At 40.7% G+C, this 23,556-nt stretch overlaps 1 protein-coding gene across 1 annotated transcript; it reads right to left on the reverse strand.

Moving 5' to 3' along the window:
- Window positions 1-410: 410 nt before the first annotated feature.
- On the reverse strand, window positions 411-17,621 carry gas2b (growth arrest-specific 2b). The gene is made up of 8 exons (XM_035944902.2): window positions 17,446-17,621; window positions 11,702-11,954; window positions 9,155-9,264; window positions 8,475-8,616; window positions 7,055-7,118; window positions 5,930-6,500; window positions 5,747-5,854; window positions 411-1,393 (listed from the first exon to the last, which is right to left on the reverse strand). The coding sequence occupies exons 2-8, from the start codon at window positions 11,922-11,924 to the stop codon at window positions 1,148-1,150; spliced, it is 1,464 nt and encodes a 487-aa protein (XP_035800795.2). The 5' UTR covers window positions 11,925-11,954; window positions 17,446-17,621; the 3' UTR covers window positions 411-1,147.
- Between the last annotated feature and the right edge of the window lie 5,935 nt (window positions 17,622-23,556).

A 23,556-nucleotide genomic window follows, 5' to 3' on the forward strand; every position in this document is an offset into this window, starting at 1 on the left:
AATTTATGGCGATGAGACGGTTTGTGGAGTTGAAAATGAAAAGAGATTTCTAGATGTGAATGTTCAGGAGAGGTAAGACACAATCACAGCAGCAGTGTTTACAGCAGCATCCCCTTCCAAAGGAGCGAGGAGGCGAGGATTAGCCTTTTGTCACTTAGGACATGGTGCCATCTAGAGGGAGAACTGGAGGTTTTGTGTCCCTGCTTGTGTCTTTTTTAAGCTGGTGACTCAAAATCTCTGCTCCAGGTCCATAAAGTGCTTTAAATTCATCATGTTTGACAGAATATTAAACACAAAAAACTAAATATGATGCATAACATTAAGACAAAATTTGTATAAACTCTGGTTTATTGGAAGATTTTCTCCCTCAGATCTCCCTCGTGTCTAACATTTACAAGAGGATTCAGATATAAATTTAAAACAATTTAGTTTATTTCAAACAGAAACTGAAACAGCTTTTATCCAGAAAAATACAGAAAAAAAATATTTGTACACATTAAAACTCTCTCTCTTTAACACTATTAGGGACACTTGGCATCCCAAATAGAAAAGCTCAGTCATACAGATTACAGTGATGCATAAACACAAAGCTGTAGGTTTAATAATGGCACTAACAAAGTACAAATCAGAGGAGATAATTTAGCTCCATCTACATTATTGCATAGAATATCATACAAAACCTCTCCTGAGAGAATATCTGATGATAATTGCATGATGATATAAATGTTTACAGCAACTACCAACTGGTGTTCAAGCAGCTTCAGATTTCTTGTTTTAGTCAACAACCCGAGATATTCAGTTTGCTATCAAATATAACAAAGAAAAACTGCAAATTCTCTCATTGAACTGCTGGAACAAGGAAATATTTTTCATGAAATGTGACTGAGATGATTAATTGATTGTTAAATTGACTAATTATTGCATAGACACACTTTCTTTAATAACTTTGCTGCCCAGTCATGACACTGAGTTGGGTAAGAACAGTCATATCTACAACTTATCAACAGCAAACGTTGGGTTTCCTTTTAAACGTGAGGTAAAAGTGATTCTAGCTATATTTTAAATCATCAACCTTGTACGGTTTCAGTGGATTAAATGAGTGTTCACACTTTTCGCCTGCAGCCAGAAGCAGTTGGAGAGCAGAGGCCTACTTCTTACCACGATAATGGGCTCCGACCACCATGTAGCTGTCAGATGAGATGTTCAAGCTGCTTGGCTTGGCTTTGTCCCGACAGACCCTGACCTCAGATCTGCCTCCCAGCCCTCCTCCTCCTCCTCCTCCTCCTCCTCCTCCTCCTCCTCCTCCTCTGCAGGGGTCGTGTTTCTGCAGGTAACTTATAAAGGTCTCCCATCCTCCACCCACACGCACCATCACATGACGCTCATTCAGCATCTGCAAAGAGGTGACACGAGACTGAACCGTCAGGGATGCTGGGAAACAAACTGTGTATATATTTTCTTGCTGATATATTCAGGGGATGTTTATGAATTCTCGATTAAATGAAAAGCGAAGCCTCCCTCCACACACACATCACTCTAATATTTACAAGCTTCTTGTGCATGTGCTGCTCCGGCTATGAAAGGCAAATGATCTCTTGGATGGCTTTGTCAAAATCTCATTAAACCAAATGAAACAGCACCTCATGGCACCAGCTGAGCACACACTAATCCACATATGAGCATGCATACACACACACACACACTCGCACTGACGCACAAAGGCACGCCCACTGCACAGATCTGCAACACAGAACACTTTACAAGCACTATTTTAAATACATAATAACTGCCGTACAGCCCGTCTATGCGTTAGCAGCAGTTCCAGTGAGGTCATTCGTATCTGAAACAACACATCCTTTACAGACAGCCGTCCTTACAGCTGAAAAACCAACTGCTGCCATAGCAACTGCTGCCACAATATAAATCCTGGAGAAGAGAGAAAAAAAAATGAAAGGAGAAATTGAGATGAGTTCAGAGCAGACCCTCGACTCCCAGCAGACATTAACATTCCCAAGAGGCCTTGCAAAGCCATCCGTTGTTCTGTCAGCGCACAACCCACCACCCCCTCCTGCCTTATCGCCAATAAACCCTTCATTATGGAGCCATTAAGAATGTGATAATACAAGCAGATCTACTCGTCTTATTGTGGGGCGGTGTGTGTCACGTGTAGGGGATAAAAGACAATGAATCAATGGGCACACAGGCAGGCGACATGGCCGGCTATAGTGGAAACTCCAGACGTGGTCCGTCTCAGCTGTCATCCTGCAGATTAAAATGTTTGAGGCTGACAGGGGTCAAGTCTGACATCCTGAATAAACCACCCTCCTGTCAGACGTGGAGGGAATGTCAATCTGACAGGTCTTCATTCACAAAAATTCAGTTGCTAGGCAAAGTTTCTTTTCCAAAGAAGCAAATATTTTCGGGAAATGATCCAAATTCACCTGTTCTTCTTATAGACGCCTCCCACGTGAATTCATAATTCCCAAATAAGATGCCCAATTGTTTTAAAATTATGGTCGCGCATGCCTTATTAAAATAGGCAGCGGATATTAATTTGCATGTCTTTCTATTTTTCACCAGGTAGATCCTACTGCACATTCTACACCAAACACTTTTAAAGCAGCTGCCAATACACCAAACTGATCATCTAAGATTAAAAAAAATTATCAGATTCAGCGTCTTTCTGCAGTGAAATATCCTACAGAAGCCCTCTTTGTCAGGCAGACTCCTTTATTTCTGTCTCTACAACTCCCCCATCCCCTCCTCCTGCCCTTCCTCGTCCTCCTCCTCCTCCAGGTCTCCGTACAAAGTGTGCTACGTCTGCAGCCCGTAAACTACTGTCTGGATTCCCTTGTGTCCTCCCTGGCAGCTCCATTGATTCTCTCTCCTCTCCTCTCCTCCTGCTGAAAGATGCATGAGTGTACTCAGGGAGGAGGAAGCTTCCCAACACTGGCCAGTAGGAGGCAGGCTTTAGCCACATCCCCCCTTTGCTTTTGATGCTGTTTTTAGAGTACACTCAGTTCCAAACATTTTCCAGTAAAGAGACAAACTAAGGACCATTACAGGGTGTAGTATGTATGTATGTGCGTCTCATTCTGTTTCTGATTTTAACCCTAATGCTATTTGACAGCCCCTGTGACGGTACATTCATGACACTGTGGACGCATAATTGCAGTTTCTGAAAGATACTGTGTGCTCTTAGTTGTTGCTTTTCCTCTCATGTACGTTTTTTAAGGGCATAATGTTAGTGTGTGACAGCAGACTGTGACTCTTATTTTATACAGAGTATTGGCACATTAATAGACTGTTACAGGCCCCAGAGGATGCAGCTTGCTGACTGGCGATCCCCCTAAATGTCCCTTTAATGAAATATTAAACATCTACAGTAAGGATTTCTATGGGATTTGGCACAAACAGTCAAGGTTCGATTTTAGCTCTTCTGAATTTTGATACGATTTATGCGGTTCTGAATGAAATGCCATCAGATTTTGCACAGTCATTGAAGTTACAGTCAGCATGAAATGTAATAATTTTAATGAATATCTTCGTTTTGAACAAAACACCTGCAAAACAAACGTTATCCGCTACTTCTCAAAGCGCAGCTAGTTTGTTCATTCACATGTCTGCTTCACAGATTTCAGGAAATAAAATAAAATGATCAGTTTCTGAGATTTTATAAATTAATAAATCCTTTTTTATATGCTCTTGGATGAATCATTTCTTCATGCAAACCTTCCACTGTAAAGTCAGAGGTCAGGGTCAGCTCCAGAACAAAAACATGAAGCTTCTATTGAGTCAATGTCTTGCTCAAGGACACCAGCCTTTTTCTAAAAACAATCCCATCAACTCAGTTTTGATTATTTTACCCAGCCGTACCTCATCTCCTAAACAAGACTAATTTTCAGGTGTATTTTTAATTATAAACACCATACTGATGGGGTGATGATATTGTGAGATGTTTGAATACCTTTTCCTCCTACTGACACTGTCAGACAGCATCCCTGCTACAAAGCTGAAGGAGAGCCTAATTGGGCACGGAGAAGAAAGAAAAGCCTTCCTCTTTTTTAACACCAAAGAATGGCAAAAGCACTCCAGGGCCAGCATGATTGAATAGTCTCCAGAGGGAATAGAGATGGAAGGAGGGGGGAGAAAGTTTACATGTGAGGAGGGGCGGTCATGCTCAGTCGCTCATTAACAAGCTGTCTGATTAAACCCCTCGCTAATGACTTTGTCTCGGTAATCAATAGTATCTGCTCTTTAAAAAAGTCTGCACACATTGAATGGAGCGCTGTGCTAGGAGCAGCACCGGGGTTATCATGCTGTACGGTGATGGAGGTTTGAGGCGTGTTTCCCTGTAGGCGGCTGTGAGCTTCAAGGTAAATGGATGGAGGTTGATGGGTCGCATCGTTCTATTCAAACAGCTGAGCTGTGTTTGCTTGTCAGAAGGAAGAAGTGCAAGTAGAATCTACAAACTAGTAATTATAGCTGAACACTGACAGAGTTATGGTTCTATGTACAGAAGGTGTGAAAACTAAAGGTCAAGATGCACAGAAAACATATTATTCAAGGTTTTTTTCTGCATTCAGCTAAAACTGACCATAAACACGCAACACGCTTTGTATGACATTTTTATTGCCTCGGGTTTCTTTGATGTTGTGTTCAAACGTGTGCTTCAGCGTTACTGACAGGCCTGCTGTAGAGAAACAGGTGTTCTGTGACTAAATGGACGGTAAAGATATGACGTCTGTCAGCCAGTCAAAATGTAGCTGTGACAAAGAAGTGCTGACAGCATTGATTTATTAGAGAGTGCTGGCTCAACGGGGTTTCTAATACAATTAACAAAGCATTAAATGGGTTTCAGCTGGTGACCAACACTGTGATACAGCCCTTATTTAGTGTTGAAGATATACGTTGTGAATTTAATCATAGTCCACAGAGTCCTCACTAAACATGCAGTGAAGCTGTTATGTTTTCTCTTTTCTATAGAGCGATGGATGTATAATTCAGCCGAGTGAAACCTTCTCCTCACACTTAAAACCCTCCTCACACAGATGGACCTCGACTCCCGAGTGGGCTGCCATTTAAACCACACACCAATTTCATATCTTTGCACAATCATCCTGAAAGAGACATGTTTGTTTTTCCTTCCAGGTCTGAACTCGTCGCTGAAGGTCCATGTACTGAATACAATCATTGTCAGCCCAGTCTTATCCTGACCGTTGGTTGCCAAGCAACCCTGCCTCCCCTTCCTTGAGCCTTCAATACAGACGCATACGGGTGGAGCATGACTCAGGGAGCCTGAAAGGTACCAACGTCTCCATCCCAGTGATGGCAAATCAGTCACTTTGACACACTGTACCTGTTGCTAACTCAACCATTGATAAATAACTTGACTGACTTTGCACATCACATCTTATTATGCATGACGCATCTTCATCAGGTAAGCCGTTAAGTATAGATTATAATTTACAAGTTATGGCATCACACATCCTCATTTCACAATATTATAACTTTACCCAGGTGTAGCATGGATTAATTAATTTCATTTACTATTTTATCACCTTGTTAATGGGGTTTGATGCCTGTATTCTGATGGTGATGTTTTCCTAAGCTACAGGGAGGAGGTTGGGGTGGATGGTGGCTGTACAAAGTGCAGGACTTCGACACAGGAGATGTTTTTTGGGGTGTTAATTCATAGAATATAATAATAATTTCTAGGATGCAACGCTAGCAAGAGCACACTTACCCGTATATACAGAACTTTATCCCCGACACGGTAGCAGCCTTTAGGTTGCTTCTCAACGAGGAACTTGGTGGGGCAGCTGCAAGGAGGCTTTTCAATGATGTTCCTCACCTGCAGCAGAGTAAACAGAGTCAAATCCAGTGCAAATGTGTTTTATACACCTGGAAACTCAAATAAGATACGTACAATATCATCCAAAATGTTGTTGGTGCCTGTGCTCCTCCGGCTCGAGGATTTGTTTGATGACCGTGGGGTCTGTGCTGCAGGTGGGGAGGTGATAGGGGTTGGAGTAGCTGCAGCCGGAGTGTGGCTGTTTATTGTGGTAGGGCAGAGTTTGGCAGCTAGGGTTTGGCCCGGCGAAGGCACCGACAGCGACGGCGTCCAAACAGATGTGTTTGTGGTGCAGGATGAGGAGAACAAAGGCGTCTGTGTTGAGACCGTGGTTGTACAGGGGTTAGAGGCTGAGAGCGAGCACTGAGGAGGGGATAAACATGTAGGCACCGGATTTGTTGTGGCTGATGGAAGATCAGAGGCGAGGGAGGCGGCGAGGGGTTCAGACAGACAGGTTGCGCTCGGAGTGAGGGGAGCCGGGGGAGGCGGTGGGGGAGACGGGGCCGGGGGCAGCGGCGATAGCGATGGTGAATACAATGATGTGGGAGGAAAAAAGGAGAGGGGAGATGATGGAGATAAGCAGCCCGCCTCCTCCCTCTCTATCTCCCTCTCCAACTTCACCAGCCCCGGTGGCTCCACTCCATACCTGAAATGAGGTTTGACAAAAACATTTCAGTAATCATACGGATAAATCAATACAGGTAAGAATAGTGATTCCCAGTCAGGAGTACTTTTTCAATCTCAGTGGATACTTCTGCAGCTTCCATCTGAGTCAACTAAAGGTAAACACAAGCTGCAGTTAAGAGTGAGTAGTTGAAATAGTAGTTAATAAATAAGTGCTGAAAATTAAAAGGACTGATAAAAAATAAATGTTTAAAATAAATAAATGGTTTAAACTAAATAGACAGATAAGAGTAAGTCAAAATCAATAATGGGTCAAAAGTTAAAAACAAAACAAAGTGTGAAAGCGAAGCATGAATAGAATAGAATAGAATAGAATAGAATAGAATAGAATTTTTAACTGTGATTGCAAATTTGCAAAAAAAAAAAAAAAAGAACCAATAATCTCTCAGTGCATAATAAATACATACGGGTCAATATATAATTGAGGGACTTTTGAAAGCACAAAAGTTATCTTGCAAATGTGATGCCACTCTGACTCACTGTTCAGCAGGTGGACAGTTGTGTATTTGTAGTTACCTGGCTGCAATCCGTCCCAGCTCCATCAGGCACAGACACACCTCCCGAGGCTGTTTGTGGAGGACTTCACACAGCAACATGCAGGACGAAGAAAACAGAGAGGATGGAGGGGTAGAAAAGAAATAGTCACTCGTCTGAAAGAAAAGATGTTTCCGGAGATAAACGTCTTGTCTTTGTCAAAAGAAAACGGGAGCTGAACGGAGAAGTCACGTTGCAGGAGGTTCTCTATTGTGCATCTCTACCTTTGAAGCTAAGCAGGAATTCCTGTGGGTTTCTGGTTGTGCTGCTGAGGGCATGAGGGCATGAAAGCTTCATCAACAAGTCCTGCCTCCAGTCCACTGTGTCTTTTTTTTAAAAGGGAGTTTTTGCGCACACAGTTTGGTCCAGACAACATTATAGTTAATTTAAGATGACAACTGGTTGAGCACGGAAGCATATTTTTAGTCATTCATCCGTATTTAATGTCCACTAGACAAGAGAGAAGAAAAACAATATCATCTGTGCCTTGGTGGCGCTGACACTGTAAACTGAAGCCTGTCAGAGTGCAGTAAGTTTTCTCTCCCGTCACTCAATTAGTCAAGTGAAGTACAGGACTCTGCCTGCAGGGGGGATTCATTGTTGGTGGGGATTAACCTGCACATTATCGTTCTCACGCATCTGCCACCCTGCATAGACATGCCCCAGGAAGAAGCGTATGTTTAGTGAAAAAGAGCCACGTTAGCATGTTGACTGAAAGTTGTTTTCTCGTCAGACACACAAAGCATCAATACAGAACAAGGGAACATAATGAATGGCTCAGTCACCTCCAGTGGGATCATTGGGACCCACAAGTTCAGCTTTCAATTAAAGAATAAAATGTTCACTTTTATAAAGAATAACTGAGTAAAACTGGTCAAAAATGTTACAACTTATCCAATGCCCAAATCAATAATCACGCTCTGAATAATATTTTCTTTTATCATCCACCTTTACCTTCACACGTAGCTCTACTTAAAACTTATTTGAGTATTAGAGGTAAAACAATAAAATAAAAAAGATAATAGAGGTAAATGAAATGCGTATATATAAAGATGAATGTATTATTTTATTTTGAACAACGAGCAAGTGCATTATTGCAGAGTTTTTGGGGGAAATTAAGAAATTATGTCATTATGTGTCTGTGACATGTATTCAGATATAAGCAGAAGTTAGAAAAAAAGAGTGAAAAGATTGAGGATTAAAAGATTACAGAAGGACAAATAGACACAATTACACAAATACCAAGAAGAAGTTCTAACCATAAAGTTCTTAGATCTTAGTTTAACCGGTAACAACTAACACTTTCTGCATGACGTGACTCACTTAAGGCCTTCATTGGTAAAAAGGAAAAAAAAAAGGTCAGACTCTTTAATATCAGACACAATCTCCATTCTTAACTCACCCAAATCCTCAGACTCAAAGAGATAAGCCTCATCAACGCCAATCTTTCGACACCAGTACAGGAAGTTGGCTGTATTGTCTCGAGCGAAAAATGATCCAGAAGTCGCATCGGCTCGCCAGTGGATCACTCTTCTTATAAAAGGCTGAGATTGTTTTCAACACACACAGTTAGTGAGTCTGCAGTAGGAACATGATCTCTTTATTTCTGCAGCAACACATTAATGGATTAATGCTTCGGGCTACAGACTGGAACCTCATGATAAACAATAGCTGTGCCATCTTCAAGATTACACCTGTGTTTGAGTATAAACTGGGAGAGACATCCTCTTCCATCATACTGAGTTTTTTTTGTGTGTGCATGAAGGACACACTAAAAAGGAATAAATCTTGTCAAAACATCACTGTAGCAAAGAGAGGATTAGTGAAAGAAAACAACTGAATGCACCACCTGATACTGTGATTGTCAAACTTCAGACCTTTTTACCTGCCTTCTAAAAAACTCATTTCTACAGTTGAGTAGTTCTTGACAACTGGATGGAAACAGGTCTTTGAAAACTTAAGACATCTATTGTACATAAAACGGACATCTTTATCAGCTATTTTCAGTTCTTTTTATTCGATTGAGTCTCTGTACCTGCATGTTTGTGTGTGAAAGTGCACATGACTGTGTTGTAGTAGCACCTTGCCGTTGTTTGCGTGGATCATTTTCTCCTGAAGCAGCTGCGCCAGCTGACAGAGCAGAACGCCAGTATCCAGCCTCTCCATCAGACTGTCTGCTGTGAGCTCCACACCTGACGAGAATAGACACATTACACACCGTCACGTGGAGTTATTACTCACTTCACTCCCGCATTTTACTTTATGCCAGCTTTTACTGAAAAATACCAAGATCTTAGTACCACATCAGCTTTTTTTGTCTGGATTTTCTGTAAGTAATCATCACATAGTTGTTAGAATTCTTGCTCCAAGAGGAATTGGTCCCAATAAGATATGATGGCACTTCAGAAAGTCTTCGGCCTCACCAGAAAATATCAGGGGGAAATGGGAAAGATTGTTCTTGTATTTTTCACATTAGTCTCCTTTAACTTCAGTGTGCTTGGTCTACTGATATTCAGGCTTCACTATCTCTTCGTGGAAGATCATATCTTGAGAATTCAGATTCTCCTCAAAAGCATGCAGGATTTCATTATTACTCTGAAAATGGTGACCACGCAAGTGGGATTGTAGCTTGGGAAAAAGACAGACGTCAGACGGTGCACATCAGACTGGTGATTAAATACGTGGGGAAACAGTTTAAAGCCACATTTGGCTCCTTCTGCCACTTGTGCTGCGTGAACCAATGTATTGTCTTGGAGCAACAACTGGTGAGCTCAAAGCGTTCATCTACTTTTTTCCTTTTCTTTAAACATTTGAGTTTCTGTGGACGGTGATATAAGGGTGTATCATAACAGTTATGCCCCAAAATGGGCCCTTATTTCCTGGTGAGGCAAAGAACTTTTTGAATTAGCCCTGTAAGCACAGAATAATCTAATACACAGTAAAGACAGATTAGATAGATAGATAGATAGATAGATAGATAGATAGATAGATAGATAGATAGATAGATAGATAGATAGATAGATAGATAGATAGATAGATAGATAGATAGATAGATAGATAGATAGATAGATAGATAGATAGATAGATAGATAGATAGATAGATAAAACATTTAACATGTCCATATGGTGTTTTTATATGCTGGAAGACAAATCATGAGCAAAATAAACAATGCATTTCCGCCTTAAAATTGCAGTTTACTTGTCTCAAAGACAAGTACCAGTCCTAGGAACCCAGGGGTTTGGGTTTCTGTATCACTATTCTTCAGAATCAGTTTCCAGCTCAAACATATTGCTGAAAAAATCAAATATTGCCACTTGCCATTGAGCCGTGAAGCATAGTTTTACAGTGTTGACAAGAATCGTAGGTGAGCTGGTGTGTTTGAGCTGCAGCGAATAGCAGAGGGCTGAGTAGAGAGAGGCATGACTTCATAAACCTCTAACTTTTAACAGAAGTAAAGGTTTGGGATTGCATTGAAGCTATTTTAAGGCACAAAGGGTTTATTTTAAAGGAAAAACATTCCAAATATTTACTTTGATACACAGAGAAAAGGTTTTAGTGGATTAATCAATGACTGGAGAGGCTTTCACAAAGACAAAACTACAAAATAGTCTAAATTTTACCCTTTTTTCCTGAAGGTATTGAAATTCATATATTGCCAGGTGTTAAATGCTAAAACAAAAAAGATAAATTGGCAGTTTTAAAAATAAAAAAACATACTTTTAATGTATGCAAGTATTGTATTAAACACCTTGAGAACTCTAAAGTAAGAAAGTAAACTTAAGCATGTGCAAAAATATGTCATATGTACCCAACATAAACTATCTGTCTTTGGCAAACATTACTGTGCTGTTGCCCACAAAACCTTAAATACGAAGGCAACACACAGTTCCTCAGCTCTCTTTTTGATTTATAGATTTACCAAATACCAAATGTAGCCACAGGAATGCTTCATCTGAGAAAAGCTTTGAAGTGTGCAGGAACAACAAACAATTAGTTTCATTTCTAACACACTGAAACTGGCTCTTTATCATCAGAACACTTTTCTGCTTCAACAAATCACTCACACTGCCACACAAGCTGTTTTGACATATTGTTTTCTTCTTTTTTTTCACGTAGCATCAGTCAGAAATTCATCATGTTTGAGTCACTTTCCAGACATCTTCCAACAGGTCGTGGCATGTGCAGACCCTGCATGTTTTGCAGCAAGTGGGACCAAACATCCCTTTCCCTGGAACCCCGGCACAGTTCCCCTTATGGGGAGGTACTTCAGGGATTTGGGATAATAAGTAGGTTAATGTGCCTTTGTGTTAGACATGACTGCAGCTATTTTAAACCTTTTCTTCACAATAAAAGCCCCAGAATTGTCAAGTCTTGCTCATGTGTGGATTGCCGTGACAAAAGACAACCTGAGGTGAATCTAGGACATCCTGTCATGTAATTTAGCAACTTCACGGCCCTTTGCTGCAGGTCTTCTCCCTATTTCCTGTCTGCCTCTCTACTACCCTGTCAAATAAAGCCAACAAAGGGCCAAACAAATTACTTTAAAAAAGAAAAGGCACAAATCCAGTTTTCAGTTTGACAGACTTCAGCTCTCCACACACTCTTGGATTACAGTGAAACTGCCTCACCCATCATGGTGTTGAGCCAGAAGGCCAGGTCCTCCTTCATGGGCAGCAGGCTGGCGTCATGACGGTAAGGCAGCCACTGGTTGTACTCCTGAGGACTGGCCAGGCCCGGCCCTGAGTGGCGGTACTTTGGGGAGAGCAGACAGTTCATCCCCAACCCGGTCAGGTGCCTCGGGCTCAGAGGACTGTCCAGGCTGTCCTTCATCGTTCCCACTTCACTGTCCATGTTTCAGCTCCAGCTGGTCTTTGATGGACCCTGGTGGAGCAAAAAACAGATCCAAATAACAGATTTTTTTTTTTTAATCGACATTTTTAATTGGTCTGCAAGTCAAACAGATTTGGAAGATGGAGAAATATCTGCCTTGTTCATCTATTTTTCATGCTCATATTTAACTTTAGAAAGAATATCTTATTTATTGTTCACTGCACATCTGTTTGTTCCAATAAGGAGGGTTTGGTTTAAGATCTTCACGTGACAAATCAAGACCTGAACTTGGCACAGCAGTAGTATTTCACAATTACTCACTTAACTGTGTCTTAAATGAGTCTGGGTAACCTGCCAAGGTTGGGTTAAAGCAAATAAAAAATGCTTTAACAATGAGATTACCTTTACCCTAATCAAAGTAAACGTTCATGCTTTAAATCCTAATAGTTTTACAGTAAGCTTTTCTTGTAAATATTCTGTAAACATATAATGTGGTATTAAACCATCTGGAGACAAAGGATAGGTTCACATTTTTATAAGTCTGTCTTTAAACATTATTGTCACGCCCATAAATGAGAAAGTTGAAGTAGTAATTTTTCCAAGAATGAAAAAGATAGTTGTGTTTTTAGACAAAAATTTACTTGAGTTCATAATCAGAATCTTTTTTTTGGTTGTTTTTTTGCTAAGTAGGTTTTCACATACAAGGAATTTGACATGGTATTTTGGTGCTAAACAGTAAACATGTAGAATAGATGAGTAAAAAAGTTTTAAAAAGTGTAGCAAATCAGTAGACAGTAAGTGTTAAAAGTCAAATCAATAGCAAGTGTAGCAAATCAGAGGAATTATGAAAGTAATCGAAAGTAGTAGAAATGTTCCACTGTGTTCAGCTGCAACTGTAGGATAACAAATCAGTATGTATTTTTGTGCAAAATTCCTTCTTTGCTTCATGCTTCTTAGCTGAGCTGTGCCAGAATTTTCAAAAGAAAAAGGAATTTTGTTCAGAAATGGTGCAACTTTGTCTTGTCTGACATCTCTTATTTGACTACTGAAAATTCATATTCAAGGACATAAGATTATCCTCTGAATCCACACAAAGGAGCTAGCTCTTCCCAGTGGGTACGATATGAACAAAAGGAAGAATGAGTATTTTTTCAAGCCAGCTTTGAAAAATGCTAAAATGCCCTTTAAGAAAACAAAAAAGTGATAATAGCATAACAGTTTTTGGAGCTAATGCTAGTAGATTCTGTGGCGTGAATGCACAAAAACAACAATGTCTGTTAAAATCTATGGCACTGCAACACTGGCGGCCATGTGCAGAACTGATATCCACCTGCAAACAATACACACAGTCGTTAATCAAAGGGATTAAAGTGACTGACTGCAGGCAGCTTGTGTTTAATAAGATGTACAGCCGCAGCCCTGAGCCAGTCTCCTGGTGCTGCTGCATGGCTCATTTGTCCTGTTCCCAGAGCAGCCTCCATCATAAAGCTCAGCCCCATGCAGAGACTTGCTCTGACTGCCAGTAAGGCTCGCTGCTAATCAGCTGGAATTAAGACGACAACATATGCACTGGGTCACTGGGTCTGCTGAGTAATATACAGGAGAAACCGAGGCTCAGTTTGTGCCAGATGACTGATTTGAAAGTTTCATTAGAAAGTAACACGACTAATCAGCGATTAAGGCGGAAAAAAGCATCAAAACAACACAAAGTGCTGTGATGGTGGTGTGTTGCTTGTTTTCTGATGTACATGTGTGAGGCAAATGATGGGCAGGTTGGTCTGAGTAGCGGATCGGTCCATTTTAAGGCTTTTCAGGTATTAAAACACTGCACATAGAGGAAAGTGTGGAAACAATTCTTTTGTTTCAGCGTAAACAGTCAGAAATGTGAGCATGAACATACTGATCAACACAACGGCTTGCTGGATGATGTTACATTGCCATAAAAGTTGAGTCAGGTCATACAGTCCTGCAACTTGTGTTGCCGCTTCTGCTGCATCACAAAACTGACTGATTCATAGGTATGAGAGGGCAGTGTGGCTACAGTTGGTCTGAATGTGGCTGTTACGGCCTCAACTAATTGTGTGCCGTCTTGTTCGTTGGATGGATTCCTTCTTGGCCTTTGTATGGGGAGATTATATGTGTGGGCCCAGCTGAGGCTGGTTTGGGAGCCTCTCTGCAACCTCAGCTGCCACTCATCTCAGCTGATGAGTCTGGAGCAGAAGATCTGCACTCCAGCCCTTGATCTCTCCGGCTCCTGATGCATCAGATTATCAGATTGGTCCAACACCAAGACTCCTCCTTCCAGAAGACCCCAGCAATCACCACATACCAGTATATCTGCAACCAAGACTCTCAGTCATGACGCTGGTATTTGTGACCAGTCTGCATTGGTACATCTGTGTGTTGGTTTTGTTTGTGTTCCTGTGTGGTCTGTAGACACTGTGGTGGGTACTACAGACAATTTGAGCTTCTGATGGCGGCTGCTAATTTGGTGTGGAGACTGAGGCTCCAGTTAGCAGTCTGCCAACTTAGTGATGATCTGTGTGTTCAGTATGTATATTCAGAGGCACCAGTTTTGTTTAGTTTCTTCTGTGCACTCTTTGTATTAGTGTTTGTTACTTGTGGTGGCTGTTACTACTGTGCTTGAGTTTGGCTAGGGGGTTTAGTTGTTTTGTTTTTGTTTAGCTAAGTTACAGACTCTGTTAGCCTTCATTGTGTTATACTGTGTTCTTTGATTTGGTAACACCCACCAGGCTTGTGTTCTTTGTATGATCGCTTTTTTGTTCAATTAGCCACTGAGCAATACATTAATTTACCGGAACCAAAAACATCTGGTTATTTTGTTACATCCAGCTGACCCTAGAGGTTGGAACGTACCAGTGGCCAACAAGGCTGCAGCCCTGCAGGCAGCCTATCTGTGGCTTTACTTTACTCTATGGCTTCACTTGGCCACAGTTCTGTTTCATAGTTATGTTCTATGATGTAATGATTGAAACATGTCTTTGCCACAAAAAAAAAACTATTGTGCATTTTGATTTTGGCATTTGAAATCACTCACGAGAAGTTAAGAGGTCATGCCAATGAGACAATTGTACAGAAGACATCTTTTTACGTCATTAAAACTGTTACTTAAAGTTGATGACTGTATATTGTAGACCGAGCTGATTTCCAAAAGTCATACAATAAATCTATGAAAGAACCAAAATGCATGATTGTTTATTGTGACAAGATACATGTGTTTTAATTATTACATCATAGAAAAGCAAACAACTTATCTCTAACAAAGACTTTATCTTTAGTAGAAAAGTCGATGTCTGGGACAGAGTGGCAGCATCACAGCTGGCTTTTTCAGTTTATGCATAGTCTGCATTAAAGAACCCGAAGCTCAGTGCTGCAGATAATCATTACATGTTCAAAAGTAGCTTGTCATAAAGTTTCCCTCCATCAGCAGAAAGTTCCCTCTCATCGTGATTACAGGGGAAGTAGGGCAACGGCGTACATACTGAATGTATGTCAGTGAATCCTGGCGTCATACGTGAATGTGAAGATGTTGTAGGAAAACGCTTCTGAGTGGACGCAGTGAAAAGGCTCTTTTGTAAACACACCGTGCAGACGTGGGACGGAGACGAGGTATATGCGGAGGGCACAGCCTGCCAAGTTTGAGGCTGGTTTACAGGTTGACCAGCAGGGCATGAGAGCCTCTGTCTCTAACAAAACATCCAGGTGCAATATTCACACCTCCGCTACAGGACGGCTCTGCTGGGAAGGGAAGGCAAAGGTCACCCAGTGGCCCAGCTCTCAGACACTAGCAGCCTTTATATCCCCGCAGAGCTCACTGTCCATGTCTGTAAACACACACACACACACACACACACACACACACACACACACACACACACACACACACACACACACACACAGGCCCATGCATGCACCAGTGTTTCTATTCCACCTCATTTACTTTGCCTTTAATGCATCCCAACGTAAGATTTGCTTCACTGATACTTCACAGCCTTTAATTGTGTTTTTTCTGGCAATAAAAGCAAGCATCTTCACACCCGGCTATTAGGGGGGAAAACAGGTAAAATTACACGGCAGCAGAAAGATGTGTGTAAAATGATGGAGCGATGGCTTAAATACCTGAACGTGTGCTGCTCGTATGGAAGATGACGGAGTGATTGATGATTTGGGTGCATGCGGCCTTCAGCACGGCTCCAGAAAATGAAACCGAAGCTTGTGTCTGGTAGAAAATTCTACCTCCTTACATGTTAGCCACAGAAATTGGTCACAAAAAGACTGAATGTGTTTCTTACAAGCAATGTCCAGTAAAATCTGAGGCTCCTGTAACCTGCAGCGTTGTGCTTTTGTCTTCAAAGCCTGTTCAGCATCCGTCAAGCGTTTGAAAGAACTATTCATGCAACATCGAGATTAATAACTTCAAGTGGATGTCCCACTGCGCTGCTGGTAGCTTTCTCCATCAACCTCGAGTGTGTCTCAGGTGTCAGTTGTTGGCTTGTAGTAGCTTAAAAGAGGTCACGTAAAACTAGTGGAAGAATAGCAGGTATTGAATGGATACAACTGCACAGCCGAGGTATAGATTTCAGTTATAGCTGCGCTCTCACCCCACGGCTTCCCGTCAGCTGCCTCTAGACTAAATAAACTTCATATCAACACAGGATGGAAAAGGTCTATGGCCTGCTGCTGTTTACGCACCCTGAACAGTGGAGACATGCTGTATTTCAGCACCAGCAAAACCCAATAAAATACAATTCTGGCAGCAAGCCTTACAAAAAAAATAAAAGCTTCCATTGATTGTTTTGAGATAAGTCAAATAAACCACCTCAGAACAGTCAGTTCATTGAGGGAGTTCTGACTCAATGGAACATATTGGAAGATTTCCTTTCTGCATTGATATAACCAATAATGTGATGACTGCTTCACTAAACTGACATTCAAACACATTTCTTTTTTCATCTACATACTATTTTTTAATGTTTGTTACTGTAGAAAAAGGCAAAAATGTCTCTAAGCTAAACTCTAATGTTTGTGTTGTAGTTATTCAAAATTTTGACGAGTTTCATTTTAACTGCAAATGTATATCAGTTATCCATCTCCTTGATTACTAATAATCAATATCAGCTATGAAAAAAAACAAAGTTGACCCCTAGCTGATACAGTTGTCTTTATTCAGTAACCTGTTTCCATAATTAGGGTTAAGGGCCTCCAGGAAGTTATTAGGAAAAGAGAGGGTTTCATGTAAAAATACCCATGGGATACACGGAAGAACTGTTCCATTTGTTTCCCTTATTTTGCATCCTAAAAGTATATTGTTATGCCTACCATAAACAAAAAGCTGAACACTGGCAACATAGTAAAAACAAAACAAAACAAAACTTAAAGAAACGGTGAAGTTGAGTCAGAATTAAGTTGGAGATAATCTATGTTTTCTTAATTACTGTGTTTTTGCCTTCATCGTTTCATCCACTGCCAACATGAGCAACTATTCCCACAATATAAATATGGAAATGTAAAATAAACTTACAAAATTCTGCAAGATTCTCCCAAAAAGCTCCTTTAAAAAAAAAAAAAAGACATAAAACTTTCTTCACAGCGTCTCCTCGCCCGTATTTCTTCTTCTCATACACGCATCTCTCCTAACCAGATGTTCATCGCCCTCAGCTTCGCCACATGTAAGAACACAACAGTGAAACAGGGCTTCACTTTTCCAAACTAACTGCTGTGCACGCCTGGAGGTGTCAACTTACAGCCAGTGGATTCGAGTTAGATCGGAAAAAAATAAAGACGGAAAAAAAATCATTACGGCCGTTGTTCGCTGCTAATGTTTTCCCACGTTTAAGAGAGTTTTGGAGGAAACTTAAATTAAGAAAACTGAACCGCTCAAACGTGGTAAAATGTCGGCCGATGTCGGCAGCTAAGTAAAACTTGGTTTCTGTAGCAACACTTTTATAATGAGGGTCCTAGTTTATAGTAAAACAATTTGGATTTAAAAAAAAAGTTATGTAAGGACTTTTATCTTGAAAAGTATTCAAGTTATATATTATTTTAATTGTTCAATAAAGTTTTTTTTTTAAGAATACAGCACTTTAATGAGAATTTCAGTGAAACTACAGGATGTAAAATATTATAAAGTTGCCAATATTCCCCTAATCTTACATCAAATGACCTTGGGTCAATAAAGTCTGGATTGGAAGGGTACAAACTGGGTTTAGAATGAAATTAATTATTCTTTTTTACAGTTTTAATTAGGCCACTTGTGCCTATAGATGTTGGAAAATGTAAAAAAAAAAATGTATAAAAGAAAAAAAAGCATGTCCAGCAGATGGCGCTGTGACTGAGAATGTATTTTGGCCTATGGATATCCTCAGGACCAGACACTGATCACACATGTAAAGTTTCAGGCAGATTGAAGAATGTACAGGCCAGTTAGACAGCACTTCCTGTTTCATGGCGAACCATCAAAAATGTCCTCCAGGTGGCGCTATCCCTGCGACCGTGTATCCGCCTATGGATGTCATCAGGGCTGGACTCTGATCACACATTTAAAATTTGAGGCAGATTGGCACATGTACAGTGTAGTTGCACAGCATTTCCCGTTTCATGGCAAAACGTTCAAATTCCGGGAGTCAACATTTCCACTCCCTCAGACTTTTCCGGAGCATTTTGATAACTTTTGATCCCTCCTGCCTGGTGTACATCCTGGCCAAATTTAAACTCTGTTGAGGTTTCAGATTTTGAAAATGTGCAAAAATTGGTCCAAAATTGTCCAAAATATGGCACATAATTCAAAATGGCCGACTTCCTGTTGTGTTTTGGGCATGGTTGCCATAGACTTTTTTGTGTGTCTTGACATCTTACATATGTGTACCAAATTTCATAGCTGTAGGTGCAAATTTTCACACATTTTCAAGTATTTTTAGACCTTCAAAAGTCTGATTCAAAAAGCAGACGAAGGATTAAAAACATTCCAAGAGGTTCCTTGCACTGTTGTTGCTCTGACCCTAATAAGAACACATGAAGAAGACAAATGAATTCATGCTAGTGATTATTTGTAATGTAAGATATTTTAAATTGATTCATAGCAGTAGGGCAGTTGTAGTGTTGCTTTATCACTATAAAGCAACACGATACAATAGTTTCACAAAAATACACACATTTCAGACTAATTTAATCCTAAAACGTTTAACCACCTTAACATGTGGCACTAGTATCAGTGAGGACATTATCAGTCCTGAAAATGACTGAGCCATTATCAGAAGTTCTGAACTCTGACTTTTTTCATTGCTGTCTCATTCATTCGTTGTGTTATTGAGTTTAGTCAAATATGTAACTGAATTCTTCCACTTTGCAAATGTTATCTGACAAAGAGTGAAGAGAAAAAATGTCAAACTAAACATGGTTGAGAACTAGACTACATTATTCAACAAATATAATAATTTGCATGTAACACATAGTTGTATGTAACGTACAATTGATGCACAAGCAGTTGATTCTGTTTGTTGCTGCTTATGTTTTCAAACCAGAAACTCTGCCTTGTGACACTGAGTGCTCTGTAGTTGTAAAACCTTTCACTCCTCATACCCACAGATAAACCTCTTTCTCCACTTATTCAGCACCACCTCCCGTCTGTTTACCTGTTTAACGACCAACAACTTCCTCTGTCTTGACTCGTTCCAGATCTCTCCTCAGATTGCAACAAAAATGACTCATTATCTTTACTTTTAGCAAATATTAATGCAACTATTTCTTGCTCATTATCATATTTTAATTAGTGCTTCCAGAACGGAGTGGGTGTTAATTACATCTCCTCAAAGGGACGTGGTGTTTAGTCTGTATTTAATAGGAGGCCTATGAGAAGCCAGCCTCAGGGCCTCAATCAATCAGGTAGGTGGTGGAGGCAGCTACGAGCAAAGCCTGATATTGTCATCTCCAGTGTGCTTCAGTCCCAGCTGTGGCTGCTGGTTCATTTGCAGCTTCCCCCAAAGGACGAGTCCCTCGTGTCAGCACGTCTATCAGGCACTCCCCTCTGCTCCCAGAAGTACACCTCCCTGCTGCCCTCCTGCTCATTTGCACTGCTTAGCATTCATCTGACCCGCGCTGTTGTGAATATTAATCAATATGTGTATTTCACGCCACAGTCACATACGATTAGATGTTAACAAAACCAAGACAGTGGCGCTCTGAGCTGCTTTTAGAGAAGCTCCTGACACAGTGAACAGAGTGAATCACATCCTGTCTCTGTTGGAGAAGCCAAATGAGCCTTTGAGCAGGTATGGTATAGCGGACATACTGATGGCTGTTTTAAAGAGCTGTTAAACCAATTTAACAATGAGTCAGAAGCACCCACAGAGTTAATAAATAGTCCCTCAGCATCTGGAATGCAGGCTGGATTGGAAAATGAAGCCAGACAACACAGTGGTTCATTTATTTCACTTATAAAACACCCAAGTTAAAGGATAAGGCCCTTATTATTTTATATCGTTCTTATTGTCAAGGAACTCTGCAGTTTTTTCATCTTCATGCTAAGCTAAGCTAACCAGCTGCCGGCTGTAGAGTGGTATCAATTACTTTGTTCAATTGTTGACCTTATAGTGAAAAATTGGCCATTTTTTTGCATTAAGGATCCAGTTACAGAGTCCTGGTGATGTGTTTTAAAGGCCTACATGTTACTCAACACAAGATATGCTTCCAAATTTGATATTTCCATGAAAACCCATGTTGTAGTGCTGTTGACAGGACTGTAAATGCCAATTTATTGTTAGCATTTGACACATTTTGGTGCATTTTTCTAATTTTATAAATCATAGTATATTTTACACTTTATTGTGCATTTTGTACCTGAGTTTCTATTTTATTTGTATTGCGGTGGTGGTCCCTTTGCCCTTTCTGCTTGGTAATCAATAACGTATTTCTATTCTATCCTGTTCTGTTCTAAAATCCATTTTATAACTCTAGTTAAATACATGCTGACATGAGTTTCTGTATTTTAACAGGGGGGTCTGTCTGGCATTGAGAAAATGATTGAATTAAAACAATGTCTCAGCTACACGATGTGGATCAGCACACACATGACAGATGGCATCTTAGTTGCCAAGACAACCGAATCCTAATCCGCCTCCCTCTTAGTCCCTCTGCTACAGCGCTGGTAGTTGGGGGTGTCGATAATTCAGCAGTGCACCATGTGCTGTGTACCACTCAAATTGGTCCCCTGGGTCAAAAGGACCCCAGGCCCATCAGATGGGGACACACTTATTAGAGACTCACAAGTGTTTTATCATTCTGTCAGATTAAAGCAGATCACATTTTGAGGTGGAATGAGGTGCCTTCATGTAATTGAATGTTTTCTCTTGTGTGTCCTGCTGCATACTAGACATGTTCATGCAACTTTTTTTCCTGTTAAGGTTTTGAATTTGAATAATGTCGCCTGCAAAATCTCAAAGCAGATCTTGATTTTCCCACGGTACAATGACATTTATTCAATGTTTCATTCAGATCAGTGTTAAGTTGGCTTTTTCACCAAACATTAGTATTTTATGTCTTAATTTGGATTTTAATTGAAAGAAAGGGAAATTCCATGAATTTTGCACTTCAAGGTCAGGTCACCCATGGTGGTGAACCACTCAGCCTGTGAAAACAGTAAAACGTCTTCTGTGGCTCTGTAGGAATGTCATCAGGGAGCAAGCTGGACTTGGAGGCAACTAATTAATTCTCAAAGTCCTGTGTGACAGTTAAAAGGCATAATTGTGAAAACGTGTGAGCATGGCAGGCAGACACAGAGTGATGAAAAGACACAACTAGTTGGCTGGAAATTTAGGATCTAGTGAGTTATTTTTAAACAAGTTTTAGCATTGCTTTTTGAACTATGTATCTCTGAGAAATCCTGGCTTATGAAACTGCAATGCTGAATTCAAGACCATACCAATTTTCACATTAGCCTTACAATCAACATATAAAAATCTGCACCAATTACAGATGTGGGCAGCAGTTTGGAAGTCTGAAACAGGCATTTTTTTTTACAAGTCTCATGAAACCACACTGGCATTCAAATCACGTGTCTTTCATTCAAATTGTCGCTGTTACTCAGGACTCTCTGACTTACATAAAATGCTTTCTATCCTGAAAAATAAGATGTTTTAAATGTGTGCAAAAGTGCTATAAAAGCATTCAAAGTAGCAAAAGGAGTTCCTCAAAGTTTCTATTGTATCATCGTCATCAAATTATCTAATGTGAGAAAACGCTCCAGTCTGCTTTTGTTGATGTCAAAGGAATTTTATTGTGATTTTAATCCTGTCATTACACCATCTAATAGTGATCCTGCCAAAGTATGAAACCTGTCTCGCAGCTACAGCCTGTCGGCGGCTGTGTGGCTGTGAGCTGCTCATATAAATGACTAATAAATAATATGTCAGCCAGTCGTGCACATGACAAATGATTGCTGGTTACCTCGGCTCAGTCTGGCAGCCAGGCGGTCAGTAGCTGCAGGGCAGACCTTTACTTTAATTAAACTACCTGTCACACTGAGCATCTAAATGTGGAACCAGTCTGGAACCAGAAATTAGTGCGCTGTTCTTCTGAGTCTACAACAGGAAATAAGGAAACCCAAAGGCAGATTTATTTACAGTAATGTCCTAGATATTTTTACAATAAAACAAGCCAAACATGCAGCATCCTGGTGCATCAACATATTTTCTGTGGAGTGCTAACAGATGGCCACCAGAGGGCAGCACAGCAACTTAATCACAAGGCCTTGATGCTGGGCTGAAAAGGAAAAAAGGGGAAGCCATGTTTACTTTTAATGGAGAGGCAGCCATTGTTTAGTGATACCAAGTGTCTGTGTATGTTTAAGTCAAATAATCCAACGCTGTGCAGATAATTCACTTCTCTCTTAATCTGCAAACAGCACATGGACTGATTTTTGGATCGCCTATATCCCTGTATTTCAGTACCTGTGCAGCTCCATGGTTACCTGACAAAAGCTTAATGCACTTCAAAACCTTCAGCCAGACATGGAGAGGGCTCGGCTCCACAGGCGGCCCACTCGCTGTCGTTCGTCTCTGTCACTGTGATTCCAATCACTGGGATTTTAACAAGATTACTGGGAGCGAGTGGAAGCAATGGAGTACCAGTGTAATGTAATTATCAAGTGATGGAGTGCCTGAAACGGCTGTATTATCACTGGCGAGTTGCTTAACCCCTGTCAACACTTGAAAGATCACAGCTTCGCTCCCTGTGTGATGACGAACAAAGGTTTATCAGCATACAGGGGTATGCAGCAGTGGCTTATTGTTTTCATTATAATCTGCAGATCATTCGCAAGCACAAGCAACAGAGGGGTGGTCGGGTGAATGTCTGTCTTTGTGTATGTGTGTCTAAGAAATATAAATGTACCTGAACCTTGAGTCTTGCATGCGTATTGTGCAGACACACTCTGGAAGCTCATTCTTTCAGCCTCAACCTCACGGTCTCAGAGTGTCTCCTGACAACCACATTTCTCTCTTTTGCCACTTACTTCCTTTTTACACATGTATCCCGGTCTCCATAGCAACTCATTTCAGTTTCAGAAACATGGACAAAAGGCACCAAAAAAATAGAAAGAAACTAGGCAAGGACATACAGAAATAATACATGTAGACTC

The sequence above is a fragment of the Amphiprion ocellaris genome, chromosome 1 (genome assembly GCF_022539595.1).
Source record: "Amphiprion ocellaris isolate individual 3 ecotype Okinawa chromosome 1, ASM2253959v1, whole genome shotgun sequence".
NCBI lineage: Eukaryota > Metazoa > Chordata > Actinopteri > Pomacentridae > Amphiprion > Amphiprion ocellaris.